The 27,607-nt window shown below is 33.0% G+C and overlaps 3 protein-coding genes across 5 annotated transcripts; all 3 read left to right on the top strand.

Moving 5' to 3' along the window:
- Positions 1 to 534: 534 nt before the first annotated feature.
- LOC140863374 (sugar transporter ERD6-like 6) lies at positions 535 to 4,550 on the top strand. 3 transcript variants are annotated; one of them, XR_012143926.1, is made up of 18 exons: positions 535 to 859; positions 960 to 1,022; positions 1,134 to 1,223; positions 1,375 to 1,434; positions 1,531 to 1,596; positions 1,687 to 1,752; positions 1,857 to 1,932; positions 2,254 to 2,318; positions 2,402 to 2,494; positions 2,613 to 2,693; positions 2,793 to 2,877; positions 2,977 to 3,023; positions 3,108 to 3,170; positions 3,256 to 3,315; positions 3,395 to 3,454; positions 3,561 to 3,625; positions 3,691 to 3,805; positions 4,098 to 4,228. XR_012143926.1 is itself a non-coding variant. In XM_073266751.1 (18 exons), exons 1-18 carry the CDS (start codon positions 665 to 667, stop codon positions 4,208 to 4,210), a joined length of 1,458 nt encoding a protein of 485 aa, XP_073122852.1. In that variant the 5' UTR covers positions 535 to 664; the 3' UTR covers positions 4,211 to 4,550. The 3 variants fall into 3 exon arrangements, 2 of the variants coding, with proteins under 2 accessions (XP_073122852.1, XP_073122853.1); XM_073266751.1 differs by having other exon boundaries at positions 3,561 to 3,620; positions 4,098 to 4,550; XM_073266752.1 differs by lacking the exon at positions 3,256 to 3,315 and having other exon boundaries at positions 3,561 to 3,620; positions 4,098 to 4,550.
- Positions 4,551 to 14,160: 9,610 nt separating this feature from the next.
- Positions 14,161 to 15,833, top strand: LOC140866915 (GATA transcription factor 19). Its single transcript, XM_073271980.1, has 2 exons — positions 14,161 to 15,107; positions 15,185 to 15,833. The coding sequence occupies exons 1-2, from the start codon at positions 14,649 to 14,651 to the stop codon at positions 15,434 to 15,436; spliced, it is 711 nt and encodes a 236-aa protein (XP_073128081.1). The 5' UTR covers positions 14,161 to 14,648; the 3' UTR covers positions 15,437 to 15,833.
- Positions 15,834 to 18,836: 3,003 nt separating this feature from the next.
- On the top strand, positions 18,837 to 27,432 carry LOC140863732 (vacuolar sorting protein 39). Its single transcript, XM_073267349.1, has 12 exons — positions 18,837 to 19,358; positions 20,084 to 20,295; positions 20,535 to 20,666; positions 20,751 to 20,894; positions 21,397 to 21,509; positions 22,606 to 23,041; positions 23,290 to 23,619; positions 24,240 to 24,461; positions 24,755 to 24,997; positions 25,789 to 26,235; positions 26,375 to 26,473; positions 26,846 to 27,432. Exons 1-12 carry the CDS (start codon positions 18,905 to 18,907, stop codon positions 27,044 to 27,046), a joined length of 3,033 nt encoding a protein of 1,010 aa, XP_073123450.1. The 5' UTR covers positions 18,837 to 18,904; the 3' UTR covers positions 27,047 to 27,432.
- Positions 27,433 to 27,607: the final 175 nt, after the last annotated feature.

The following is a 27,607-nucleotide window of genomic DNA, read 5'->3' as shown; positions in this document are numbered from 1 at the left end:
AAAATTATAAATAAAAAATATAGCATTTTCATACATAAATAGTTATTAAAACGTAATAAATATATCAATTTTACAAGTGATGACATTTTTATACATATTAAAAAAAAATCAAAAATCACAAAGCCAGAATTATATTATAGTGATTAACAAATATGAAAAAATCTAGCGGAGAAGAAAAAATAAAATCATATAAAATGATTAATTTACTTAATATCTACTATAATAAGATATAATAATAAGATTATATCCAAATCAAAGTTTAAAATTTTATTAAATCCAAATCTAAATCTAAATCCAATTTGTTTTTTTAAAAAAAGAAAAAAACAAATTCTCAATACATACAAAAAATAAAAATGGTGATCTAAAATGACATTAGACATTTGAGCTACTCCAATCTCAGCTCGCATTCTTCTCCCTCCGTCTCCGTAGATCAATTCCGCCCCATCATTTCCAACTAACGTCACCGCAAATACTTCGCAAATCAAACCATGCAATTCCACCTTCTTTCCATTTTCTCTGCCAGAAACCAAGAAACCCGAGAATTCTATCCTTCTATCGAGGCATTTCGAAGGGATTTCTCAGCGTTGTAAACATCCCAGGAGAAGATCAGATCAAAGCGTGGTGTTCATCTGTGTTGATATACGTACATTTATATTTACTGAGCATGAGTTCAGAAATCGCCGCCGAGGATGGGCTGCGAAAGCCTTTGTTGCATACCGGGAGCTGGTACCGCATGGCGGGAATGGGCTCCCGGCAGTCCAGCATAATGGGTTCGTCGATTAACATTATACGCGAGTCCATCTCCATCTTTCTTTGCGTTTTCATCGTCGCACTCGGCCCGATTCAATTCGGTTTCACGGTGAGTGAGTCGTATGATTTTCTCGAAGAGAATTTTTGCTGCAATTTTCTTCGTTATTTATGTTGTCTACGTTTCTTCTTCTTTTTTTTCCATGTTTCAGTGCGGATACTCTAATCCTACTCAAGCCGACATCATTAAAGATCTTGGTCTCAACATTTCTGAGGTAGCCCATTATTTTTTCGAAAATAAATTTGGCATCTTGGGAGGGTTGGGTCTTAATTTGTGTTAAACAAAACATAATTTCTTTTATCTCTTTGTTTTTTTGGTTGGGAAGTTCTCAATATTTGGTTCTTTAGCAAATGTTGGAGCAATGGTAGGAGCAATAGCAAGTGGTCAGATTGCAGAATATATTGGAAGAAAAGGGGTATGATTATCCTACCATAATATCCTTGCTTTGTTTATTTGCTACTGATATGAATAGCTGTAAATAATTGGACTCCATGTGTTCTTGTTTTACTTATGATTGTTGATATTAAAATGTGTATATTATTGTGTTTTAATTTCTTGAAATGCAGTCACTGATGATTGCTTCAATCCCCAATATTGTCGGCTGGCTTGCTATTTCATTTGCGAAAGTGAGTGTTAAATTTTCAAGGTTTTAGACTAGAAGCATGTTAATACTGTTCTGATGATAATGTTAAATGTAAGGGGACTGTGTGATTTATGTGCAGGACTCGTCGTTCTTGTTTATGGGAAGGTTATTGGCAGGCTTTGGCGTCGGAATAATTTCTTACACGGTAACTTTAAATGAATGGTTAACATAGCCTCTTGTTTTGTATGATCAGAAGATGAAAATGATTGTGTTTCTGCTATTGCAATGTTAATAGGTGCCGGTATACATAGCCGAGATAGCTCCTCAAAATATGAGAGGAAGTCTTGGAGCTGTAAATCAGGTTTGCTTTATTATAAATTTGCTAGTTCAACAGTGCACCTGAGCTAGTTGTTGAACTTTGGAGGCTTATGAAAATTTGAAGTTATTTGGTAACTTGCAATGTAGCTTTCAGTAACAATTGGAATAATGCTGGCTTATTTGCTGGGGCTTTTTCTGCCGTGGAGAATGCTTGCTGTTATTGGTGAGTTGAGACAAATTTCTGGTTTCTTTTAGCAATTTTTACCGAATCGAGTCTCATTGGTACTTAAGTATTGACACTTTTACTGTTGTTTTGATATATTATTTTCACTGTTTTTGCTGAATTACACTCTAAAAGACATGTATTTATTTCAATATTCAATAAACGTCAATTTATCTTTTCACTATCCCCATGTGATCTGTCATTGTATTGATCAAACAAAAAATTATTTTTTCTTTTCTTGCTAATGGATCTTGTAGAAAATCATATGGGGTTTCATGTAATATGTAGTAAAGTGATAGATGATACATGTCTTGCTTGCAGGAACTCTACCGTGTCTAATCTTGATGCCTGGACTCTTTTTTATACCAGAGTCTCCTCGTTGGTTGGTATGAGACCTAAACTTGTGTACTAAATTTATAATGTATTCGATTGATTTCTACTGACCTGTTATTAATCTTAAAAAGTCTAGGCTAAAATGGGCATGAATGAAGATTTCGAAACTTCTCTGCAAGTTTTACGTGGATTTGAAACAGACATATCTACTGAAGTAAATGAGATCAAGGTATCAATTTTAATCCCAAACTGTATATCAGGATACCTTAGAGGTTATCTTTAATCTTGCTGACTAATTTCATACTAGAGACCATCTTTAAGTTTACATATTCTCTTATTATCTTCAGAGATCCGTGGCTTCATCAAGCAAGAGAACTGCTATCAAGTTTTCGGAGTTCAAAAGAAAACGCTATTGGTATCCTTTGATGGTACATTTTAATCACATCAAAGTTTATGTTTAACTGCTCTATGAATGATTTTATTTGTAATACTTTCCTCAATAAAGAACTCTGTTTATTCGTTCTCAGGTGGGAATTGGACTACTAATGCTTCAGCAACTCAGTGGTATAAACGGTGTCCTTTTCTATTCAAGCAGCATATTTCTATCTGCAGGTTAACCCCATGCTTTTTTCTTTGTGAGCATATAAAGTCAATCTTCAGATTTCCATTGACCTTCATTTTAGTAGGAGCTAACGTTTAGAATTTGAACAGGAATTTCATCTGGCAAAGCTGCAACATTTGGTATTGGAACCATTCAGGTAAATATTATCAAGTTATGGACCTGGAAAACAATTGAAATTTTATGGTTCCTTGGATGATAAATGAATCCCATCTTGTTGTAGGTTATTGTCACCGGAATTGCTACTACTTTAGTTGACAAAGCTGGCCGCCGAATTCTTCTTCTCGTGTGTATCTCCACTCCTTTGCTTGAATCATGTTTTAATTTACTCGAGAACTGTAAGCAAAAAATTAACTAATATATGTCGCCAGGTATCCTCGTCACTAATGACTGCTAGTAGCCTCCTAGTTGCAATTGCATTCTTTTTAAAGGTGTGTGTGGTTTTTGTTACATTTTCATTATCATGACTATTTACTATTTAATAACTGTTATTATTTTCATGGAAAGCAGAATATTTTACCAGAAAACTCTCATTCCGTGTTGGAAATATTAGCTCTAGTTGGGCTCGTGGTATGTCTTAACTCTTATACATATATGCCAATCTGTTTATTCATATTTCTTCACATTTCTTGGTAGATCGAGTTTCCAAATGAACTAACTAGGTTTTTTTTCCAAGATTCTGGTGGTTGGTTTCTCTATAGGACTTGGAGCTATACCTTGGGTTATAATGTCCGAGGTACGGTGAGTAGTTATATAAGTGATGTTTCTTCCCCATGTTTATGGGATTCTAATTTTGATTGTTGCAGATTCTTCCGGTGAGCATTAAAAGTCTGGCCGGTAGCGTAGCCACACTGGCTAATTGGTTGTCAGCCACGATTGTAACATTGACAGCTAACTTGCTGTTAACTTGGAGCAGCGGAGGTTCTCTTTGCCCTCTCTGTGTGTTTTTTATACGCCATATTAAGGCCTTGTTTGATGAGTTTTTGAGTGCAATTTTCTTCGTACTCTAAAGTTCATCAGTATGCCACATTTTGGAAAAATATAAGGTCTTCAATGTTGAATTAAAAGAATTGACACTTTAACAATAGCATAACTGTCAACTGAACACACTTTCAAATAACGAAACGTGCCACAAACTACATAAATTTCTCATGAAATCACATGTTCGATTAACATTGGAGTTGATAATTGTGGGGGTACAAACGTTTTGCAGGGACTTTCACCATTTATGCATTGACATCAGCTTTCACCACAGCATTTGTTGCTCTGTGGGTTCCGGAAACCAAAGGGAAAACGCTAGAAGAAATTCAATGGTCCTTCAGATGATGCTGTACACTGTGCAATGCATATGATTTCAGACAATATTTGCTAGCATTTTGGCATGGGGACATGTATGCATCAGTGGCTTTTCTACTTGTTCTTCTTTGGTGAAACCGGGTATGTTACGCGTTCTACTAATATAAAAACGGAGAAAAAAAACATCCAAGATGGGTTTTCCACTTGTATATATGGTTGGGGTGCGAGGAAGGAAGATATCATCCTACAGAGAGAGTTAGCATGTTATAAGTAATGTTATTTTGTGAGTTTGTTGGATTCAAAGCATCTTTTTTCCCCATTCTCAACTTGTGGAGTATTTTATGAATGTACTCTAATTCATATTCCCTCTTTGAAATTAGAGAGATGTCAAAAATTTCGTCATTCTTTCTTTCAATTTGTTACAATATCCAGTAGCATTCTCGAATATTTATGAGTTTGACAGCATTATTCACGAGACTAGTTCTAATGATCGATTAGTATCTATTTCATTGTAAAAAGTTCGATCAAAGTCTAACGGATAGTATCCGGTGTACGGACCATATGGTTATTTATTTATAATATAGTGCATTGGAAAATTGTAAATTTAGTCAATCATATATCTTTATTTGCGATTTTCATCATTTATGTTATTAATATTTTAGTTTTAATATATTATCTTTGTTTTTTTTTAAGTTTTTTTTTCTTATGTAGCTTATGTATGTCAAGTAAGAACTTAAAAATTACTAAGATTGTAAAACAAATTAGCAAAATCGTCCAACAATGAAAGATACGTGACTAAACTTAATTTTGATAATATAATGAACCAAAGTCGCAAGATGTCAAATAAGAGGATGGAGATAAACATTTTTCCTTAATTCATTCTATGTGTTATGTACTTATGTACTATGTACCACATCGAAAAAAAAATAAATATTATGGCATTTCCATCAAAATTACGACTTTTGTAAAAAAAATGCATTAATTAATATGTCCGCAAGAGCCTAAGAAAGGCGTGACATGACAACATTAGACCTTAAAATACAATTAATATTTTTATGCCTACATTCCAAAGTACAATTTCCTGATATAACATAACATAGGAACCATATAACCTAGATAAAGAGATAAAATCAAGCGACGGTCACTTTCCTATAATTTGTTTGTCATTCGTCAAGAATACATGGAAGTTGGAAGTATTCTCGATATAATGATGATATATGTATGCCACTTTTGGGGTTTTTTTGGGGGTGGTTTTTTTTTTCCGTCTCTATTACTGTGGTTATTCATAGAAAACTATAGCATAAATTGTAGATGAGAGGATTTGAAATCCTATATTGATCTAAGAATCATCTAAATAGGTAAAAATATATTTTAGGGACTTGACAATTGAAATCATCGTATTTCAAATGTCAAATAATGCAATAAAACAAAACAAAAAACAAAATTCTATAGATATGATAATCATGACACACGTCGACAGGTAGTGTTTGTAAGAGCTTCTAGGAAGTACTTTTAAGCTTTTTCTTCACAAAATTTTGAAATTTTCTGAAATTTTGTGGAGAAAAAAAAAGCTCTTTCAAACACTACTGTATACTCATATAATTTTTTGAATCAGATCGATAATTACAATATGGTCACTTTCATATAATATATACACACTTAAAATTGAGCATGAAACATATGAATTAGAATGATTCATTACCCAATATGGGGAATTGAACAACAACTTTAAAAAATGGGAATATAAATTTGGTCCAAGTCCAAGGTGATATGTTTGAACAAAATGGAGCATGCCAAGTACTTAGCTTAGGTGACCTAAAAATACATGAGATAATTGATTGGTCATGGAGAAAAGATAAAGAGGGAAAGTGGTGAGTTTCCTTTGGGCAGAAGACTAGACCTCCTTCTAGGAGACAATTGGAGTTTACAGTGACACCTTTATATGTCTATTATTTTTTCAATTTTTTGACTCATTTATCTTGTATCCTTCCATTTCACAAACTTATATATAATCATATTATATAAGTTCATTTTTTTATTAAAAAAAAACACACAATATATAACATATCATCTTTGTAATGCAAAATATGTAATTCTTTTCATATGAATATTCATATATTATTATAATTGTTGTTATTGTTATTAATTTTTTTTAAATTGTATGTAATAAGATGTAACTTTCTTTATCTTTACTCCATTCCCAAAACCCCTCAAAGGCATCAATTCTTTAACATTATATACCTGCCAAAAGTAGATCCTGTCAACAACGACGTTACTTCAGCTGTAAACAATGTAGACCAATTCCAATCTCAAAATTCTCCACTTCACCTCACATATTTTTATTCATTTTAAAATGACATTTTATTAAAAAAAAATAAAAATGTATTATTTCATTTGAAAAATATAGATCTAAGTTACCAAATACAATTTTTTTTTAAAAAAACGTATTTTAATTTGCATAAAATTCAAGAAATATATATATATATATATATATATATATATATATATATATATAAAGTTCTTTTATGGTGCCCAACTCCATGCCCACCATGTACAATATGTGAGTTGACCAACACAATTGATGAGTTGACTTATCACATATTGTACATGGTGGGCATGGAGTTGGGCACCATAAAAGAACTCATATATATATATATATATATATATATATGTATGTATGTTACAACAAATTAATTATTAATAATTCAAATATAAAATAATTGGAAAGGAGAAGGAGAAGGAGAAGGAGAAAGAAAAGTGGGAAAGTGTGAAGGAGTAATAATTCCCATGCAATTGTATCTCTCTCGCTCGTTGCTTTTGAGGAATGTTTTTTTTAGCAGTCCAACACAGTTTTGTTCTTGACTTGTAGTAGAAATCTAACATGTTTCTTTAATAATGGACACTGCACACTCTTTTTGGTGCCTACTATACTAAATTATTGCAATATTACATCTCCATCATAAACTTTTTAATTCTACCCACCTACATATTTAATCATGTTACCATATTATAGCAACAATATCCTCACATCGAGTACGTACGAGAAAAAATATATATATATATATACTTTGTTGAAATTTCAGAGAAAATAATGAACCAATTTGATATAGATTATTTTTGAAGTGTGACTGTGAACTAAAAGACGTAATTATCTTCATGAAAACAGGTTTTGATTCAATTCTATATAAATATTTAGCACTTTTAATTTTTCATAGATTTAAAAACAGGGAACAAGGTATTGGCCGGTGGTTCAAGTTGGTGGAGTGAGTTAAAGTTTGACCATATATTCAAATCTTTATAACCCACATATTCGCAAGAGAACCTATCGTACAACGTTTTGTCTCGTGGAGTTCACCTGAGTAACATAATTTATAGTGTTTGTACTATATCCCCATTTAAAAAAAAAAAAAAAGGGGGGTTGGGGGAGCTTGAATTTTTTTTAAAATTACCAAAATAGTATTATATTTTAAAAATAATAATTTGTGATCATAAATTAGGAATCAAACACGAAAATAAAAAAGAGGGTTAAAAAATTTAAGTTAATCTTCATTGTTTAATGTGTGCAAAGTGACCTGAAATTTTGTGGCTCATAGTCTTTAAAATTGTAACCCAATCACTAAGTTTTTAAACCTAAACACAAATGAGTTTTAAGTTTTTTAAACCTAAAAAAAATTGTTAAAGCAAAAATTGTTAGCTTACAAACTTGTAAGTTTGTCTTTTATTTTATCAGTCACAACAACTGTAGTGAAGAGAAAATTTTTTACTGAGAAGATTTTTACGAATATTAATTAATTATATATATATATAATATTAGTTTATTGAATGAAGTATTATTAATAATTTCCAGTAAATATCAAGTCGTAAGGGTAAATTGTAAGTAAAATTTGAAATATAAAAATATTATTAAATTTACTATATTTAAATTTTTTTTATGTGATGATTGTGTGTGTATATATATATATATATATATATATGTGTGTGATATTTTATTTTATTCGGCTGTCTTCCCTTAATAAAATTTCTGGATCTGCCCCTGAAGACAACCATATGCCATTTCGGAATTTTTTTAAAAAAATGATAATATGTACCCTAATTAGTTAATTTAATACATTAACCAAAAGTAATGGAGTAATGGATAATAACACTCCATAAGGTAATGTTTGGGGAAATGAAGTGAGTCAGCATGCATGCATGCATAGATTAGCCACGTGGCACGTGGATTAATGGCAATGATTAGGGCCTTTTGGGGGATGGGAAGATTTGGTGTAATTATATCGCAATATTTGGAGTATTGGGCCCATCTGTGGGTCACCCAGAATCATACATGACGTCATCATCACCTACAGCATGTTAATTCCAATGAATTCCCCTCAAACACCGGGAAGAAAACATTAATGGCGTCCGTGTGGAAATATATAAGTATACACAACCATATGTATATACTATTAGTTAAGCCCAATAATTAGGTTGCAAACGAATCCAATTGAATAAAAGTAAAAAAGTTAAAGGATAGATTTCGGCTCGAATCAAGTATATTCGAAGTCGATTCGAAGTTCAAAAATTTCAAATATTTTTGTTCGAATTCGACTTGAAATATTCGAACATATTCGTGAAATATTCGAACTATTATTCGGATATTAAGGTTCTAAAACTCCGTTCAAAATTTCGACATGCTCGGAATGTTCGAAATGTATATATAGTTATTATATCATTATATTATATTAATAAAATATTAAGGTTCTCGAACTATTCGCGAACTATCGAACAAAATAATTTTGAATCGAGCTCGGCTCGAAAAAAATTGTTATGTTCGGGTTTGGATCGAGTTTGATAAGTTCAAATACAAATCAAATATTTATCGAATCAGCTCGAAAAGCTCGCGAACTGACTCGATTCATTTACACCCTGATAATAAATAATTATCGACACATTCGATGTATGTGTTATATGTTATGTAGTTTTTGGTTTTTTGAAAGGTTATTTTTCAAATGTATATAATGGTTTTCAAATTATTTTGATAAAAAAACAAGATTTTCCCTCTTTTTTTAGTTTTTTTTTTAAAGTCTTCTGTTGATATTTGTGCGCAGATGCATTTGATTAAACAAATAATCCCTTCATCTCCAAATACATAATTAAGTTACATTTTTTTGCCGATGATTTTCAAATATATCGTCTAATTTTTAAATTTAATTGCATTTCGTCTTTTTTTACTAATATATATACACATATTAACTATGTATATATTTGCTTGTTTTTTCACATCATGAACGATAAATATCATTGAAAATTGAAATTTTACAAACAAATTTTCGTTTTTACACATATTTATTAATTCTTTCTAAAGCCTTGTGTTAACCGCTTTAATTGATGTGACCTACCGCATTAATTGTTTCTTAATTTTGCCATAAGACCATGCATATTATATTTGATATTTAAATTTCGTTACATGTACTTATCAGCAATTTCAAAATGTTCATAAATTTTTCCAAACTTTTTTCTCAACTGACTCCATCAATTTCTAGATAAAAACAAATCTAAAAGTATTTAAAATTCTTTAGTTGTAAAATGTATATCATCCTCGCGTATAGGATGTATGTGTGAAAGGAATGTATTTTTCCATATCGATCGTTTAATTTGGTTACATATGAGTTTATTTTTTCGTCTTATATTTTCAATATTCATTTTTTGGGTTGTTTGGAGATAAGGGTTTTGTAATTTGATTAATACAACTATATTAAAAAAAAATAAAATTGACACATGATATGATTTCACAAGAGTTTTTGCATGTAATATAATGAAAATGACACAAGTGTGAATCCTTGGTATTTATTAATTAGTATTTGACAAAGGGATCGAATAATTAAGGACTTTATGGGTTAAATTTTTCTTATTTAAAATTCAATTAAATGTTCTTAAATTTAAATATATACGGTGGTTACTCTTAATTTTGGGACTTATCAGAATTATTAAATCCTTCTCAATAAATATTTTCTGTTATAAATTAGAATAAAAATATATCCGAAAAATGTACAAATTCACATGAGACCGTTTTATGGTATAATTTTATGAGACGGATCTATGATGTGATCCGATTCAAGAGAAATTATTACTTTTCACTGTAGATGTGAATCAAATATTTGACTCGTCTTGCAGACATAGTTCCATAATATCGTGTTACAAAAAATCTACTCTTAAAAGAAACATTTCAAATATCGAACTTTTAAAACTATAAGATATCATATATTTAAAATAAAAACGTTAAATTAATAGTAATGAATATGAGAATATATTTTTTTAATCCAGTCCATCAATTAGTTTGTCAATTAACCCATATTTTTTGAGTTACTATAACGATAACATTTGCAAAGGTTTCATGGCATAGAGTGGATTCGAAGTCTTCTCCAAGTTCTTTGAATATCTTTGTTAAAGCGATCTATTAGAGCCAAGTATATTCCCTTTTATCACAAGTATATATATATTTTTTGAATGAATTATACAAAATTTAATAGTGTCGAGACGAGTATTATTTGAAATCCAAGTTTTAAATATACGTATATAATATATGATCAACAGTAGAACTACTGTTTGTAAATTAAATTAAATTTAAAAAAGAATATGAGTAGTATATATAATTAAGAAATGGAAAATAAATATTAATAATGAAGGTGAATAGTTTGAAAAAAGAGAATATATTGGAAAGCGGTGTTTGTCGAAGGGGGGGACTCCAATCTCAAGACGATCCGATTCTCAATTTGTGTCTCTTTTTCTTTTGTTTTGTGCTGTTTACGTTTTTTGAATCTTTGGATCGATATTCCAGAGGCATTTGTTCCGCCTTCCCTATCATTACTCTATGTGCCCCCTCCTCTCGCCTTTTCTTTTTTTTATTTTTTTATTTATTTATTATTATTCTTTCTTAATTTCTTTTTTTTAATTTCCCCATTTCTCAAAACTCATCAAGATTTATTTTGACCCATTTTACACCATTTTATGGAATTGACAAGTCACTAAATTTAGGTGAAAAAAATAAATAAACAAACAAACAAAGAAGAATATTGTACTCAAGCGGAGTCTCGTATTGACCTAAGTAGTTGTGGACGTATGTCACTAATTGGTGTCGTAGAAATAATGAATTTGGTGGTCATTATATATATGGATGCTTATCCAACATGTCTCGAGTGGGATAACTTCATTATCAACACCAAACAAGCTTTGTTCACTTTTGCATGTTTCCTTGCATCTTTGGGTCAAAGATTTCTCCAAACCCACAAAGCTTTGATGATTGCAGAGTATCTCTTTCACACTTTTTCCTATTGTCCCCCCCGCCCCACAAAAAAATAAAATAAAACTATCTAGGAATAATACAAGTAAGTAGATTTGAAGAAAACTTTTTAAAATTTTATTATTATAAAAATATTCATTATTAAATATTATATCTTATATTTTTAAATATATATAAATATAATTCTTCTGTGTTGGAGCATGAGGAGGGTATGATTGAGGAGACGACCAAATGGATTGTTCCCGTCCAATTCACGTGATTCCAGGGGGCACATCTACTGGCTGTAATAGTAAGAACTAAGAATATCAAATATAAAATATAAAATATAAAATTGGATTTTAATGGTAAATTATTTTTGCGGGAACAAAATTACTTTTTTTTTAAATATATAAATCGGACATCGTTTCATATATTAATTATATTCCAGAGTCGTAGAGAAAAATAATTATTTTTAGAATATAATAAACATTTTTTTTCTATAGTGCTATATATACACGTACACAACCTATATATTTTTAAATGCAGTTTTTTTTGGGAAAAATTGTTTTTTTAGTTTTGTATGTTTGTCACTTTGCGATTTTGGTTTTTTATATTTTTAGATTTCAGTTTTATTCGCTATATTTATTTTTTTGACAATTTTAGTCTTTTTCTGATGTGGCGCTGATGTGACACTAATTCAGTGCTGACGTGAAGATGACGTGTATAGTGTCACCTAAGCATTTTTGAATAAAAAAGACTGAAATTGCAAAAAATCGAAACATTGAGAACTAAAACAAAAATATAAAAACATTAAAGACCGAAATCGCAAAGTGACAAATATAAAAATAACAAAATTGCAGTTTTTTTTAATGAAAAATATAGCTTTGATTAGACATGAAATTGTTTATTATTTTTAAGGATTATATTATATTTTCCATCTATCATATCCTTGCATATAGTCGGCAATGGGATTGATAGACGGATTAGACGGTCTATAACAACCAAAGAATGATGGTACTTGTTACAAATGATAATTACCAAGTTGAATTCAAAGCAAACATAAAATTTCTATTTATCATGATTTCATATCTTTTACAATATCCCCTAGATTGTTTTTGGCTAGTGTTCTTTATTATTATTTTTTTTATCGGTGTATTGATGATTTGAAATTAAAAATCGATCTGAAAAATCGCAATCTGATGAAATCGCTGATCTAGAGAAGTATATTACTTTAATTCAAATTAAACACTCGAGCTAGTCTAGTAAAGTGTAATCTCGTGGTATAGAAAACACACTATGGTCCAAAACTTGTTAAAAAGACTTAAAAAAACCATTTAATTAGTATAGAATTAAGCCGGATCAAGGCACTTAGCCCCCAAGTTATTCATAACACGAAGTCCTAAATACTATGTAGCGTAATTAAATTAAATATTACATATTTTTTTCTCTCAAATTTCAAGGTGACCCATATATATATATATATATATATATATATATATATATATATATATATATATATAATAGATGAAAGTTAGAAAAGTGGGACTTCTTGACCAGGTATCCTTTGTCACTAATGGTGGGGGCACTTGGTGGGTTGAGAATGGATATATAAAATTATTGTTTGTGTTATTATCTTATTGAGATAGATAAATACACAATTATTAATTTGATAGCGCATATAATGTTATACTTATATATATGATATTAAAAATTATACCGTCTCCTCCAACTTAACTAACATATATAAAAAATATTAGTGAAAAGGATGTTTTGACAAGCTAATTTTTATAATCATATTTCAAAAGTTCCGAATTAATAGTTTTTTTTATATCTAAAATCGGAAATATAACTAAACACCATTAGGTTTTAAAAAAAAAACTAAACACCATTAAAGATGTTAGTTATTATTAGACATAATTTATTTCACAACAAATTCAACCAATAAATTATGTATATTATACAATATTGTTAAAGAGTTATTAAAATTATTTTACATAAATTTTTTGGTTTGTTCTCTATTTTCAATTTGACCATTAATGTTTTATATAAAATTTGATAAACTCTTCTTACAGAATATAATAATTGTTCAACTCAAGCACATAACTATAAGGTCGTGTAGTTGAGACTTGTGATAATTTCAACTCTCCATGACTAAAATAATCAACGGTTCAATTTATGTTTCTCACGCTCTATTTAATCACTAAAAAGTAAAATCTAGCTATAAAATCGAATACATTATAAATTGTATCACAAATAAAACCACTTCTATTATAAATTGACGTGACATTACGAATAATGAAAACAATCGTGAGAATTGGAATCGGACAACAAAAATGATGAAAATCGTAAAGAAATCGAGGTAAAAACACAAGGCCGAATGTCAAATTTTCCTATATGTTTTTATCAACGTTCATTAAAATTTTGGATTTAAACTTGAATTTTTCTCGGGGCAGTGGCAATGCCAGTGGAGAGATTCGTATGCGGACACAAGTTTGATGTATTGGGTTTGAGACTATTGCCTCGTGATCGGAGAAGGCAGATCCATGGAAGACTGTTCCCGCTAGTCACGTGGGCTCTTTTGACTGCCGAATGACCACACCCACCCACCCACCCCAACCCCACCCCCCTCTCTGTATCTATATGTGTATGTATATCCCCAGCTGAGCTCTATAAATACTCACCCAAATAACCCACCAATCTCCACAGCCTAACCCCACTTCGTTCATCATTCTTGAATCATACATTCTGCGCAGTTGTAATCTGTGTCTTCTTTTCTCTGCAAACGTAGTTTAATTTTGTGTGATATTACTGTTACTATTAGTTCTCTGTTTATATAGCCAAACGTCACTTATTGGCGATCAAACTGAACGTGGGACACTGCCAGATGATGACTGATTATATCGCCATTTTAATAGGCTCTGTTTAGCTAACGGACAACGCTGGTCTCTGCTATTTCGTACGCTCAAAGCCACAGCTAGCTCTCTTTCCCAAGTTGTGGTTGTTCAAAAACATTTTATTATTGTCATTACAAGTCGCTGTCAGATAACTATTTGCTCCCACTTCGTTTGTTCTTTCTCTCTGTCCAAAATTTATGTTCTTGTCCCCTTCACCGGCATCCGCCCTAATCTTTTTTTTTCTTCGCATTCTTGGAGTTTAGAAGAGAACCCTTTTGTTAAAGATTGGATTTTTTGAGTGTGAGAATCTTGAAGAATGATGCAGCAGAGATGCGGTGGCTCGAACATGGTGGCCGGGGGTGGTTGCAACTGTGGGATGTACCACCACACGCAGAGCTGCAATTCGTTTTCGATGCTTTTCTCCATGAACAATGGGTATCGAGGGTACGATGAAGCAGGGGAGACGTACTCTTTCTCCAATTCTCCTTCGTCTTCTGTCGATTGCACGCTTTCTTTGGGCACGCCTTCCACTCGTCTCACCAGTGACGGCGGCGGTAATAATCACGGTGATCAGAAGAAACGCTCTTCTCGTATGTCTGCTTTCGGGTGGAACATTTTGCCTTCCAAGCAGACGCCGGCGCCGCCGTCCAACCCCAAGAGCCACCGTGGAGGGAGCAGCGGGAGCTCCGGCGGCGACCCTCTCCTCGCCCGCCGCTGCGCTAATTGCGACACCACCTCCACTCCTCTGTGGAGGAACGGTCCAAGAGGTCCTAAGGTCCGTCAAAGTTTCATTTACTTTATTATAAAAACAACTGTGTGTAATACTGAATGTAATGAAATGAATTGGTGCAGTCACTGTGCAATGCATGTGGGATCCGGTTCAAGAAAGAAGAGAGAAGAGCCACGGCCGCCGCCGCCAGCAGCAACGGCGGAGGCGGAGCCATGGAAAACAACACGTGGGCAGCAGCTGCAGCAGCTCAACCCCAGAAAACACCCTACTACTACGGGAACGAGTATCAGTTCCTCCAAGAAGACACACACCTCAATTCGTGGCGCTTCAACGTCACAGACAGGCCAAGCTTCGTCCACGATTTCACGAGATGATACGATGATCCGTCAAATTAAAATTCCCAGAAAAAGAAAAAAAAAAGAATCCCATATCATCAATTACGTACAATTTATTCATTTAATATATATGGATCAGAATCTGAAAAAGCTAAGCCACACACAAGAAAATATTCCCTCGATGATGGTGGTGGTGATATCTCTGATAGCTCAGTGTCACGGAGGAAAATCTAGCTGATGTTTGTTGTGTGGGAGTTGAAAGGAAAAAAAATGAGTGAATTAATTAATCTTGGATGGATATGTCACTTAGATTGCTTTTGTTCTTTCATATGTCTTCTTTTTTACACAAGAGCTTTCGCTTTTGCTTACATACTCTAATGCTCCCTTTTTCTGTTGGTCTGTTTCATACACTTTTCTTTAATTTGACAAGTTTCAAACTAGCAGCTTTGCTTTTTAATCATATATATGTTTATGTTGTTTTCTATGTAATCAGATGTTCCTTTCTGTACTTTCTTGCATTTTTTTTAAAAAATATTTTTATATATATATACAGATATGTGTGTGTGTGTGAGAGAGAGAGAGAGAGAGAGAGATCTAATGACAAACAATGCACAAATTTTAACTGAGCTAGAAAATGTGATGAGATCAGTAGATAACTTGCACTTGTTCTAAGAGATTGCTTGCATTTGGAAAATATTCAACGTTTTGTGGAATTATTAATAGGAAAATGCATGTCTTTAGCAAATTATTCATATTATTTTATAAATAATAAATGCGAAATATTGCAAAGAACCATATAGTAAAGTTTCTGCAAAGGTACACCGGGGTTTCTGATACGAAAACATTTCCGGTATATTTAAATTTTAGTTGAGGAATTTTGCACAAGTATGTTAGTGGATATGTATTTGTTAAAACTCTTGTATGAGTAATAGAAGAAAGTGATTCTTATGTATACACTTAAATATATGCAAACGGTTTTCTTCTTGAGACAAATAACGCATGATATTCTTCGATAAATTATGGTTCAATAATTGTGTACTTCAAATTATAATTAATTGAAATAAAAAATGTATCGTTGATATATATGGTGAAAATAGGAAATAAAGTCAATATCTGGAAAAAAATTTAAGAGAAAATATATTGTTATTTGAAGAAAATGGATCGAAGTAAAGACAAGTAGGGATAATTTCTAAATATTTAAAAGTTTTCAACGACTATAAATTTTATTTTTTTTTAAAAAAAAAGACTATAATTTTTAAAACTAAATTTACAGGAAAAATATTCAGTGCGCTAAAAGGGAAAACAAAAAATAAAACAAAATAAAATATTCGGTGAAACGCAACGAATCCAGTGTTTGAGAGATAACAAGTCACCATAATAAACACAATATTCATTCCCCTTGTTTCAATATTTGGTAGTATATAAAGTTCCGAAGAATTTGACTGACTCCCTAAAAAAAATAAAAAAGAATTTGATTCACTATATTTTTGGTAATTTAATTTTGTCATTTTGCAATGAGATTATCTGCTATTTAATTTCAATTTAATAACACATCTATTGATTTTTGAAAATTTTAGTTTTTTTTTGAATTACTAATGTGACACTATACACACGTCAATGATGTATAGGTGTCACACCAATATCTCATTAGAAAATGTAAATTTTTTTTTGTAAAAAAAAAAAAAACAACGATGGTAATCTAAAATTGAAATTCAATATACGTCAAAACAAATTGAAATTCAATAATATATGAGATCAAAACTGTAAACAGACAAACGAACATAAACCAAAGGGAAAAAATTCTTGACATATGACTACGAAAATTTCAGTTTAAAAATATGATCTCCCTAATTTTGTAAATATTATCCCTCATTTGAAACTATCTTCACCACAAAAACTTGTATGTAATATTTTTACAGATAAATTTTTATGAGAGAAATCATATATTTAATTGATTCATAAAAAAATATTATTTTTCATTGTAATATGAGTCTGATGAACTCATTTCATCCATGAAACTATCTCACATAAGATCCACACATATCTTCTTATATCAAAATTTTTTTGAGAGCTCTATCAACTTTTTAAATTTAGATTAAATATTATTTCAAAATTTGTATCACGTGTTTTTTGTCAACCGGGGAATCGAGAGAAAAAAATCAAGAAATATTAAATTAAATATAAATATACTAATTTGAAGCGAATATATCATTAGATTTAATTTCAAAAAAAAAAAACACAACCGTCAGTTCTAAATTTTTTTTAGAGAAAATTATATATTAGGGGTACGTACTTGATTGTTGTTGTTGTTGTTGTGTGTGTGTGTTTTTTTTAAAAACCTTGTCTGTTAATTTATGATTTCAATCCGATATTTTGTGCAACTTTTGATTTTCATTTTTTTTTCAATCGAAACGTTACGTAGCACCAAAAATAATAACGTGGTGCTAGAAAATTGGTTTAATTGGATATGTACACAATTGACGTCTTCGATGCCATTTCCGAATTCCGGTGAAAAGAACTAAAATTGAAAAAATAAAAATTTACAAGTCAGTAAACCAAAAATTAGATACACACGAGTTACAAGCCAAAAAAATATAATTTCTACCTTACACATCGAATACCTAAAACCTAACAAATTATTTGAGAAATGAAAGCGATTAACAGCAAGATTCTTAAAATATAACATTACATATGTTGACGTACATTCGAAATAGAATTTCAAGGAAATAATCCTAAAATAGTAAAATGTAAAGATTTTTAAAATAGAAATATTTCTGGAATTTGCTAAAATCCAAATATTTGATCGACTGATATCCTCTTAGCACTATTGCGAAAACTTATCTTATAGAATGAGCCCAAATTACCACCCATGAATTTGAGCCCAATACTTAAAATAATTGGCCCATTTCAGCTTCAGCTCCATGCCCATCCTTCCCTATGCATTTTGTTAACAGTGTCTGAACTATTTTTCGAAAACAGTTTCGTAAATATAAATTTCATAATTTACCATAGTCCACATAGTTAAAAAAAAATACACGAGATAAGGATTTGGATAGGTGGTATTTTTCTTGAAGAAAGTAGAAGCAAATGTATGATTATACGATTCATGGTATCAAAAGCTCGATCCACACTCAAAAAGCTAATTCCAACAATAAAATCGATTTTTCATGATTTTTTTCGTCGTATATTTTATGAAATTACTTGAATATTAATTCATGTAAAATAAAACAACTCATATCATAATAATTATTAATTAATTAATTAATATTATTAAAGATAAAACGTGGACAAAATTATACAAAAATAATCGTTGTGTTTATACAAACTTAAAACCAACCGGACCCAAAAAAGGAAGTTAAAAAGCGCGGGACGAGGTCTCCCATCAGTCCACTGTAATAACTGTCCCCCAAATAAAGCATATCTCGTACGACGTCGTTTCGGCGATCCCATCTACTGATAGAAAAGAAAAAGCATTTGAAAAAAGAGAGAAATAGAGCTTTCCAGAAAATGGTGCACAGCGCCTACGATTCATTCCAGCTAATCTCAAATTCCGCCACCAGAATCGACGCCATCGAGTCGTGCGGCTCCACCCTCCTCCTCTCCTGCTCCGACGGCTCCCTTCGAATCTACGGCCCCGAGTCCTCCGCTGGGGAGGATGGATCCTCGCCGTCTACCGTGTCTGAATTCTATCACCACACACTGGAGCTAAAAAAGGAGCCCTATGTGCTCCAGCGGACGATCAATGGCTTCTCCAAGAAAACGATGCTCGCGATGGAAGTTATTAAGTCCAGGGAGCTCTTGCTGTCCCTCTCGGAGTCGATCGCGTTCCATAGGCTGCCTAATTTGGAGACGTTGGCTGTGATTACGAAGGCCAAGGGAGCGAACGTTTTTTCTTGGGATGAGAAGAGGGGATTCCTCTGCTTCGCGCGGCAGAAGAGGGTCTGTATTTTCAGGCACGATGGTAATTATTTACTCGTGCTTTTAGATGAGATTTTGGTGGTTACATTATGTTGGATTTAAATGATTCGAGGTTTTTTGTTGGAATTTGTTTTTTTATCCACTGTTTTGAGAATTGAACTATTCATGTTCTGCTGACGGTATGATTTATGGGGTAAAATCAAGAATATTCACGAGGATAATTCTGTTTGGCTGTTTCTACATTTAGTTTTAATTTATACCTGAGTCTTGATGGTAAACACTGCCTTGTATACAAAACTTGTTTGGCTTTGTAGTAATTTTTTTAGTTTGATTTCATTGATTTTGGTCCTGGGGTGCTGTTACATTGCCATTAGCATCTAAAGGCCTAAACTTTAGACTACCAAAATAACTGTCGTCATTTGATTCTCCTGAAATCATGGAATCCGCCGTCAGTTATAAATTAAACCAATAATCATGCACAAGTTTTAGTACGTAATTAGGCAAATAAAAAAAGTGATTTTGGTATTATTTTGGTCCTTCGATCATTGGAAGCAATTTTCGCCTAATTGTTTTATTTGCTTACTCTCACACTCATAGCCTTCCTAACTTGATGCTGCTTCTTGCTTGTCGCGGGAGTTCTTTACTTCACCTTTCAGGGCATGGTATTCATTGACTTGGCGTGATAAAATATTAATTCTCTTGGTTACGTTTCACAACATGCTATACCTTGGAAGTTCGTACTATGATTTATGATTTCTGGTTTCTTAGGTGGGAGAGGATTTGTGGAGGTGAAAGAATTTGGTGTTCCAGACCATGTGAAGTCAATGTCATGGTGTGGTGAAAATATATGTTTGGGGATTAAAAGAGAATATGTCATATTGAATTCAACAAATGGTGCATTGTCTGAGATTTTTCCTTCAGGGAGAACTGCCCCACCATTGGTTGTGTCTCTTCCGTCTGGAGAGCTTCTTCTGGGGAAGGTAATATATTTCTTATTTCTCATTGTCTACATGATGGCAGCAACAGTGTTTCAAACCAAAAGGTTTGTTTTAATGGTGATTTAGGTCTCTCAATTACTCACGTCCCAAAGTTTCCAGATTAAATTACTAATTTTGAGGGAGTCTTGCATAAGCCCTATCCAAGCTTGATGCAAAATTGTGTCTTCTTGCCTAAGTTTCTAAATGTATCAAGTGAGGAAATTTACATGTGTTTTCTCCAGGACAATATTGGAGTATTTGTCGATCAAAATGGTAAACTTCTTCAGGAAGGTAGAATTTGCTGGTCGGAGGCTCCTGCATCAGTTGTTATTGAGATGCCATATGCAGTAGGTCTTTTACCAAGACATATTGAGGTATCTTGGCCTAAATTACCCATCACCTGAATGGAGAATGGTCTTGAGAAATTTTGCAGTTAACAATTCCTTTTGGATATGCAGATACGGTCTCTTCGAAATCCTTATCCACTGATTCAAACCGTTGTTCTTCGTAATGCTCGCCGGATCCTTCAGAGCACCCACACTATGATTGTAGCACTAGATACTTCTGTTTATGGATTTTTTCCTGTACCCCTTGGTGCGCAGGTGAATTTCATTTTTTCCCCACAAATACTGGCCCTTCCATTTGATTATGACTTTGTTAATTGTACCTGTACCCAAACATAATTGTAAATCGTACATCTCTCTTATGGGTTAGTCTCGTTAAAATTGACCATTATTTCATCCTAACGTTAATTATATTTCATAGTACCTGTTGGATTCAAGAAGTTTTACGCGTCTTCAATTACATGGAGTCATAAACTCGTAATGTATTCATGTTGACAAGGAAGAAAAGTATACTTCGATTTTCTTCGCGACATTGGACATCTTTCCGGAAATATTATGTTTATTATTATTTTACTTACTGCTGATTATATATTTATATTGCTCTTGTGATAAGAAAAAAAACATAATTGCAGTGAGAAGTTGATGTTAGGAATGCTAAAAGATGGCTCTGACAGTTATGTTTGATTTGAATTTTACCTGACTGAAAAGATCACCATGACCTCAAAAAATTCAATGGATATGTTGTATTTCATTTATCCAGATTGTTCAGCTGACAGCTTCAGGCAATTTTGAGGAAGCGCTGGCTTTGTGCAAGTTGCTTCCGCCAGAAGATTCAAGTCTTCGAGCCGCCAAGGAGCAGTCAATTCATATAAGGTGGTTATTTATCTTTGTTCTTAGTATATTTTGTTAGGTTTTTTTTAGCTCATTTCATAAAAAGAAACAGAAAGAAGAAAGGATAGGAGTTATTCAACTGATTGGATGATGCTCGTGTCAAAATTTTTAAACCATAAAAAATTCTTATCTAGTCTGTTGGAGTCAACTTTAATGAACTCTTGCTAAACTCCATATCTTTGGATGGTTATGTTTAATCAGCAGATGTGTAAATTAATATTGATTCATTCATAATCATGTTATCTTTCTTTTTCTTAATAGTTTTATTCCCAGCTTTTATAATCGCGTTATCCAATCATTTACCTTGATTGCCAAGTATGTGGGCCATGCCTTGGTGCTTTTAGGTGTTCTGCATAGTTTGTCCTAGAGATTTTATTCCCAGCTGATAATTTTGTAAATCCAGCTATCAGACTTGAACAAGAGATGTCAATACCAAATATTTGGGAAGCAGAAAGAGAGGAAATAATCTTTTGAAGTTGAATCTATTATTCATTTCCTTGTGAAATTAAGGGATTACAACCTCTAAATGGGAACAAGGAGCACATAATTTAATTTGTATCTTGTTATAATGCATTTACGACTAAACTTGTTAAAAGCATCATAGTCCCGAGCTAAAACTCAAAGAAATCTGATGAAATGTTCAATTCAAGTTTCAGATACTCGAGTCGACATTGGATATCCCCTCCGTTGAAATTTGGCTCATAATATGTTTAATAGAATTGAAATGGTCCTATGGAGAGAAGGAATCTGTCTACTCATCTTTCTTCTCTTTTTTTTTTCTTTCCAATCATGATGCCATGGTGACAGTTGGGCTACTTATGAATTAAATTTCAACCGCTCCAACTTCAATTTGTTGCAACTATGCACATTCAAGTGCATGTTTTATTTTCCTTTTTTTTTAAATGATTTGGAATTGCATTGCAATATTAGTGACTATAACTGGTAAAATGAAGATAATGTGATCAAAAGTTGCGCAGTAAAAATGTTGTTTAATTTAAAATCCAACATGCGGTATGTGACACCATGATTTACTCTTACAAGTGCAAAATTGTGACGTCAAATCTGTACATGGATGCAGATATGCTCACTATTTGTTTGAAAATGGTAACTATGAGGAGGCCATGGAACATTTTTTGGCATCTCAGGTGGAAATCACTTACGTGCTTTCTCTGTACCCATCGATCATTCTTCCCAAATCATCTGTTGTACCTGAACCAGAGAAATATATGGATATCAGTGGAGATGCTCTAGATCTCTCCAGAGGTTCCTCGGCCATGTCAGATGATTTGGAATCTTTATTTCATCCACATGCATTGGAATCTGATGAGAGAGTAGATCTTGAATCCAAGAAGATGAGCCACAATACTCTGATGGCCCTGATTAAGTTCTTGCAGAGAAAGAGATTCAATATTGTTGATAAAGCTGCTGCTGAAGGAACTGAGGAAGCTGTTTCAGATGCTGTTGGAAATAGTTTTGTTTCATATGGATATAATCGGCCTAAGAAACCGATTAAGGTGAGGTTTTTGCTTCTTTCGTTCACACGTTGTTTAGATATGCCAAATTCTTGTTTTGTTGCAGAGTTTAAGCTTGCCTTCATTGTGGTGACTCGTGACAATAAGTTGTTTACCTTAAATAAAATTTTTGATTCCTCGCTGTTGGTTATCATTAGATTCTTTTTCACACCTAGTAGCACCTGTAGGACTAATTATTGTTTGATGCTTTTCATTATTATGTGATCGTAATCTTTTTTGGGTTCTCATAGGGTCGAGCAAATGCACCCATCAGCTCTATTGCTCGTGAAATTGCTGCTATACTTGACACAGCGTTACTTCAGGCCCTTCTATTGACAGGACAACCTTCAGCTGCTCTGGAACTGTTGAAGGGTCTTAATTATTGTAGTGTAAAAATATGTGAAGAGTTTTTGCAGGAAAGAAATCAGCATGTTTGCCTATTGGAACTTTATAAATGCAATGCAATGCACCGTGAGGCGCTCACGCTGCTTCATAAATTAGTTGAAGAGTCAAACTCAGACAATCCACCAGCTGAGCTCACCCAGAAGTTCAAACCTGAAATGATTATCGAGTATCTGAAAGTAGGTATCTTTTACAATTGCGATGCTCTATACTTGGTTCGCAAAGAAATTACTTGTGCATTTATTTAAGCTGAAAGTGTTTCCCTGGATCAAAAGAATCTATCATAATGCAAGTGCACTTCCGTTCATTATGCATAATTGTCCGATTCACTTGAAAAAAAAGGACGCTCACTGTTCTAGCTTTTGTTATACTTTTGTTAATTGCTTTTCCTTTGATTATTTCTTAATTGTGTATTTATCAGCTACTTTTCTCTTAAGAAAGCATATCAAGTGCACAAATATAAACAGTTTTGTGTGGATGGTGTGTTGTTTGGATGCATCGAATTGAGCATATTTATGAATGTTAAAGATTGCAAGTTCCAAACAAATTGAAACTCCAAATTAATTGGTCCGGTATCCAGATAACCCTGAATCAGCTCCAGCCTCAACTGTTTTTTAGTATATCACAGTGGGTAAGGAAACCTATATGAGAACGAAAATAATTCATATTGAAGACAAATTTTATGAAGGTAGCATTTTGTAGCTGGATATTACTGCTATAGATATAATTTTGTGTCTCCTTCTGTCTGACACCAATGACCTACTTCAATTTTTATTTTTTTGAAAATCTATTTTTTCAGCCTCTTTGTGGCACAGATCCAATGCTAGTCCTGGAGTTCTCAATGCTAGTGCTTGAAAGCTGCCCCACACAAACTATTGAACTCTTCTTGTCTGGAAATATTCCAGCCGACTTGGTAAACTCTTATCTAAAACAACATGCTCCAAGCATGCAGACTACATATTTGGAACTTATGCTTGCAATGAATGAAAACAGCATCTCAGGAAATCTCCAGAATGAAATGGTAAGGAATTACACATTCTGTTGCTGCTTTAGACTATAGCTTTAATGATCGTGAAGTTTGTTAGGTCGACATCTCAGTTATCAAATTGCTAGTTTTAAAAATTACTTGAGGAAAAGGAGTTACTTTTAATCGGTGGTGATGTGTTGGCATACGATATCCTCTGTTTCAGTCACAAATAAAGACAGTACCATGACCAGATGACTTTGGTGAAATGTTCCTTTGTATTGCTAATATTTACACATAAATTTTAGACTAATATGAACTAATCTTCTGAAATTATTTGGTTCATCCAGATACAAATATATATGTCAGAAGTACTCGACTGGTATTCAGATCTTAATTCTCAGGGAAAGTGGGATGAGAAAATTTATTCTCCTACAAGGAAAAAACTATTGTCTGCTTTAGATAGTATCTCTAGGTACAACCCGGAGATAATGTTGAAGCGACTTCCACCAGATGCCCTGTATGAAGAACGTGCAATTCTATTGGGCAAGATGAACCAACATGAGCTAGCGCTGTCCATTTATGTTCATAAGGTAACTATGTCCCCTGGTTCCATATTTTCTGAGGACCATTTGTTTGATGCCAAATAAAGGCATGTAACTTTTGGTGTTATTTGGATGTGTTTTATGCCTTTGTCAAAATTATGTGAATTTTACTGGAACCTTTCTCTTGGGAGTCTCCATGTGAACTAGATAGACATTGTCGCAGATCTTCTTGCCTATTCACTGCTTCAGACATTTACTACTGTCTTAATCTTAATTTGTAACACCTATAAGTGCTACTCCGGGGATGTTTATGTGTGCATTGTAGTGTTTAGAAGTGCACAAGGGTGTGTGCACAAACCAATGTGCATCACTTTCATGAAGTGTGTGCATTGGCCGTGGAGCACAGCATTGGTGTACAATAAAGGTTCAAGACTTGGTTCGAGTATTATCCTTGTACATCAATTAATATTTGTTTTGTTATTATTCAATACTATGTAAATACATATTGGATTTATGGTACTACTTTTTCATATATCTAGATTGTAAAATAGCATCACTTGGATTGTCCATATGCCTAAAATTACTATGGTATGTTTTAATATATTGATGAGCTTTGTTACTGGTGCATAGAAATAGGGTGTTAATGTATTAGTTTTGCATGTAAAAGGAACAGCATTTACCGTGGCATGTTTTATGTGTTTCGCCTGTAGAACATCCTGCTCATGTTTTCTGTATATCCTCTCTTTTTTTCTTTAATTCTTTTTACTTCTTGAAGCAACTCATCTTCATTTTCACGCATTCTAATCCTCTCTTCTTTGGTGTGTGGATAAATTGTATAGCTTAACGTTCCTGAACTGGCACTGTCATATTGCGATCGGGTTTACGAGTCTGCAGTTGGTCAACATTCAGCAAAATCTTATGGCAACATATATCTTACTCTGCTGCAAATATATTTGAATCCTCGGAAGACAACAAAAAACTTTGAAAAGAGAATTGCCAATTTGATTTCTTCTCCAAGCTTTGCTATTCCTAAAGTTGGTCCTGGAGCAGGTAGACCCAAAGGTCGCTTAAATAAGAAAATTGCAGAAATTGAGGTTGCAGAGGAGACTCGAATCAACGCTAGTGGCACTGACAGTGGAAAGAGTGATGGTGATACCGATGATGCAATTGAGGTAGGAGCTTCTACCATTATGCTTGATAAGGTCATTGATTTATTGGGCCAAAGATGGGATCGAATAAATGGAGCACAGGCCTTAAAGCTGCTACCTAGAGAAACTAAGCTAAAGGTAATTTCCTTGAACAGAGTATCTACGAATATAAGAAGCGGCATGTGTTGGATTCTTTTGGTGTTCCTTGAGATGAATTACTTGTGCCGCTATATGGTTAGACTGCTCTCTTACTGTGTTTTTCATTGGCTCACTGTAGAATCTACTGCCTTTTCTTGGTCCGCTTTTGAAAAAATCCAGTGAAGCATACCGAAATTCCTCTGTGATAAAGAGCTTGAGAGAGAGTGAAAACTTACAGGTATGTTTCTTTCAAAATGTTCACGGATAAATTGGAATTTGTACCCTCACGACGACCTGAATGTCAATTAATACACTCATGTCTAGCATGTACATATGTCAAATGCCAACAGACCTTAACCCTATGCCTTGCTTTACATTTTACTGACTAATGAGGCAAATGAGAAACTAATTGTACCAATCATAGTTTTCATGTACTCTTTATCCGAGCATTAACTGTGTAATCTGTTGATTATCAAGTTCTTCTATGTAAAGATTGACCTTCTCGATTTGACAGAACATCGTCAAGATTCCAATAAAATAAATTTAACTAATTTCCATGAATGCATCATGTTTTAGTTTCTCTAAATTGTAATTTTTTTCTGAATCGCAGGTAAAAGATGAATTATATAGCCACAGGAAAAATGTTGTGAAGATTACTGGAGACAGTATGTGCTCTCTTTGCAACAAAAAGATAGGAACTAGCGTCTTCGCAATTTATCCCAACGGTAAGACGATTGTGCACTTTGTTTGCTTCAAAGATTCGCAGAATATGAAAGCTGTGGCAAAAGGCTCACCGTTGCGCAAGAGATGACAGTTAGTGGATAAATAAATAGCATTGGTGACAATATTCCCTCCATTAAAGTGGCTAGTTTTCGGTGTCATTTGGGAGGTTGAAAATGAACTACAATCCGCTTTTTGTCTTCTTTCTATCTTCCTTCTCAACAAGGACCAGTTCTCCACTCACAAAGCTGCGTGATTTTGTTCTGTTTCTTGCTCTTTTGACTGAGAAACTGCAGTCACTTACACGAGACAATACTAGAACGGTGTCATCAACTTGTTGTATATCTTATTTACGAGTATTCTTTTGTCCAGGCTTGAAGTGTTCTATGTCGAAGGGTTTCATCTTTTTGGAAACTGCTTTTGTTGTAAATTAGTACTACACATGATTGTGCAATGATATCTTCTAATTTAAAGTAAGAGAGCAACTCATTCTAGTTTATGTTATGTCCTACGTCATTTTCACGAACAATTGTGGAAAATTGGGGGTTTGGCTTTAGCTTATGGCATAACTTGGGTGTGTTGTCAAATACTTATGCAGCGAAAAGGCTATCCCGATGAGTATCGATATTGGCTGTGTTCATGTTATATGATG

The sequence above is a fragment of the Henckelia pumila genome, chromosome 4, assembly GCF_033568475.1.
Source record: "Henckelia pumila isolate YLH828 chromosome 4, ASM3356847v2, whole genome shotgun sequence".
Classification (NCBI taxonomy): Eukaryota; Viridiplantae; Streptophyta; class Magnoliopsida; order Lamiales; family Gesneriaceae; genus Henckelia; species Henckelia pumila.
Note: the sequence above shows the minus strand (reverse complement) of the source record. Positions and strands in the feature narration are given on the sequence as shown.

Coding starts and splice junctions, on each gene's coding strand:
- LOC140863374 (XM_073266751.1), top strand. CDS start 665: ATGAGTTCAGAAATCGCCGCCGAGGATGGGCTGCGAAAGCCTTTGTTG. Junction 2,694..2,792: donor GCTATTGGTATCCTTTGATG/GTACATTTTAAT, acceptor ATTCGTTCTCAG/GTGGGAATTGGACTACTAAT. Junction 3,171..3,255: donor GCCGCCGAATTCTTCTTCTC/GTGTGTATCTCC, acceptor ATATGTCGCCAG/GTATCCTCGTCACTAATGAC.
- LOC140863732 (XM_073267349.1), top strand. CDS start 18,905: ATGGTGCACAGCGCCTACGATTCATTCCAGCTAATCTCAAATTCCGCC. Junction 19,359..20,083: donor CTGTATTTTCAGGCACGATG/GTAATTATTTAC, acceptor CTGGTTTCTTAG/GTGGGAGAGGATTTGTGGAG. Junction 26,474..26,845: donor GAGAGAGTGAAAACTTACAG/GTATGTTTCTTT, acceptor TCTGAATCGCAG/GTAAAAGATGAATTATATAG.
- LOC140866915 (XM_073271980.1), top strand. CDS start 14,649: ATGATGCAGCAGAGATGCGGTGGCTCGAACATGGTGGCCGGGGGTGGT. Junction 15,108..15,184: donor ACGGTCCAAGAGGTCCTAAG/GTCCGTCAAAGT, acceptor GAATTGGTGCAG/TCACTGTGCAATGCATGTGG.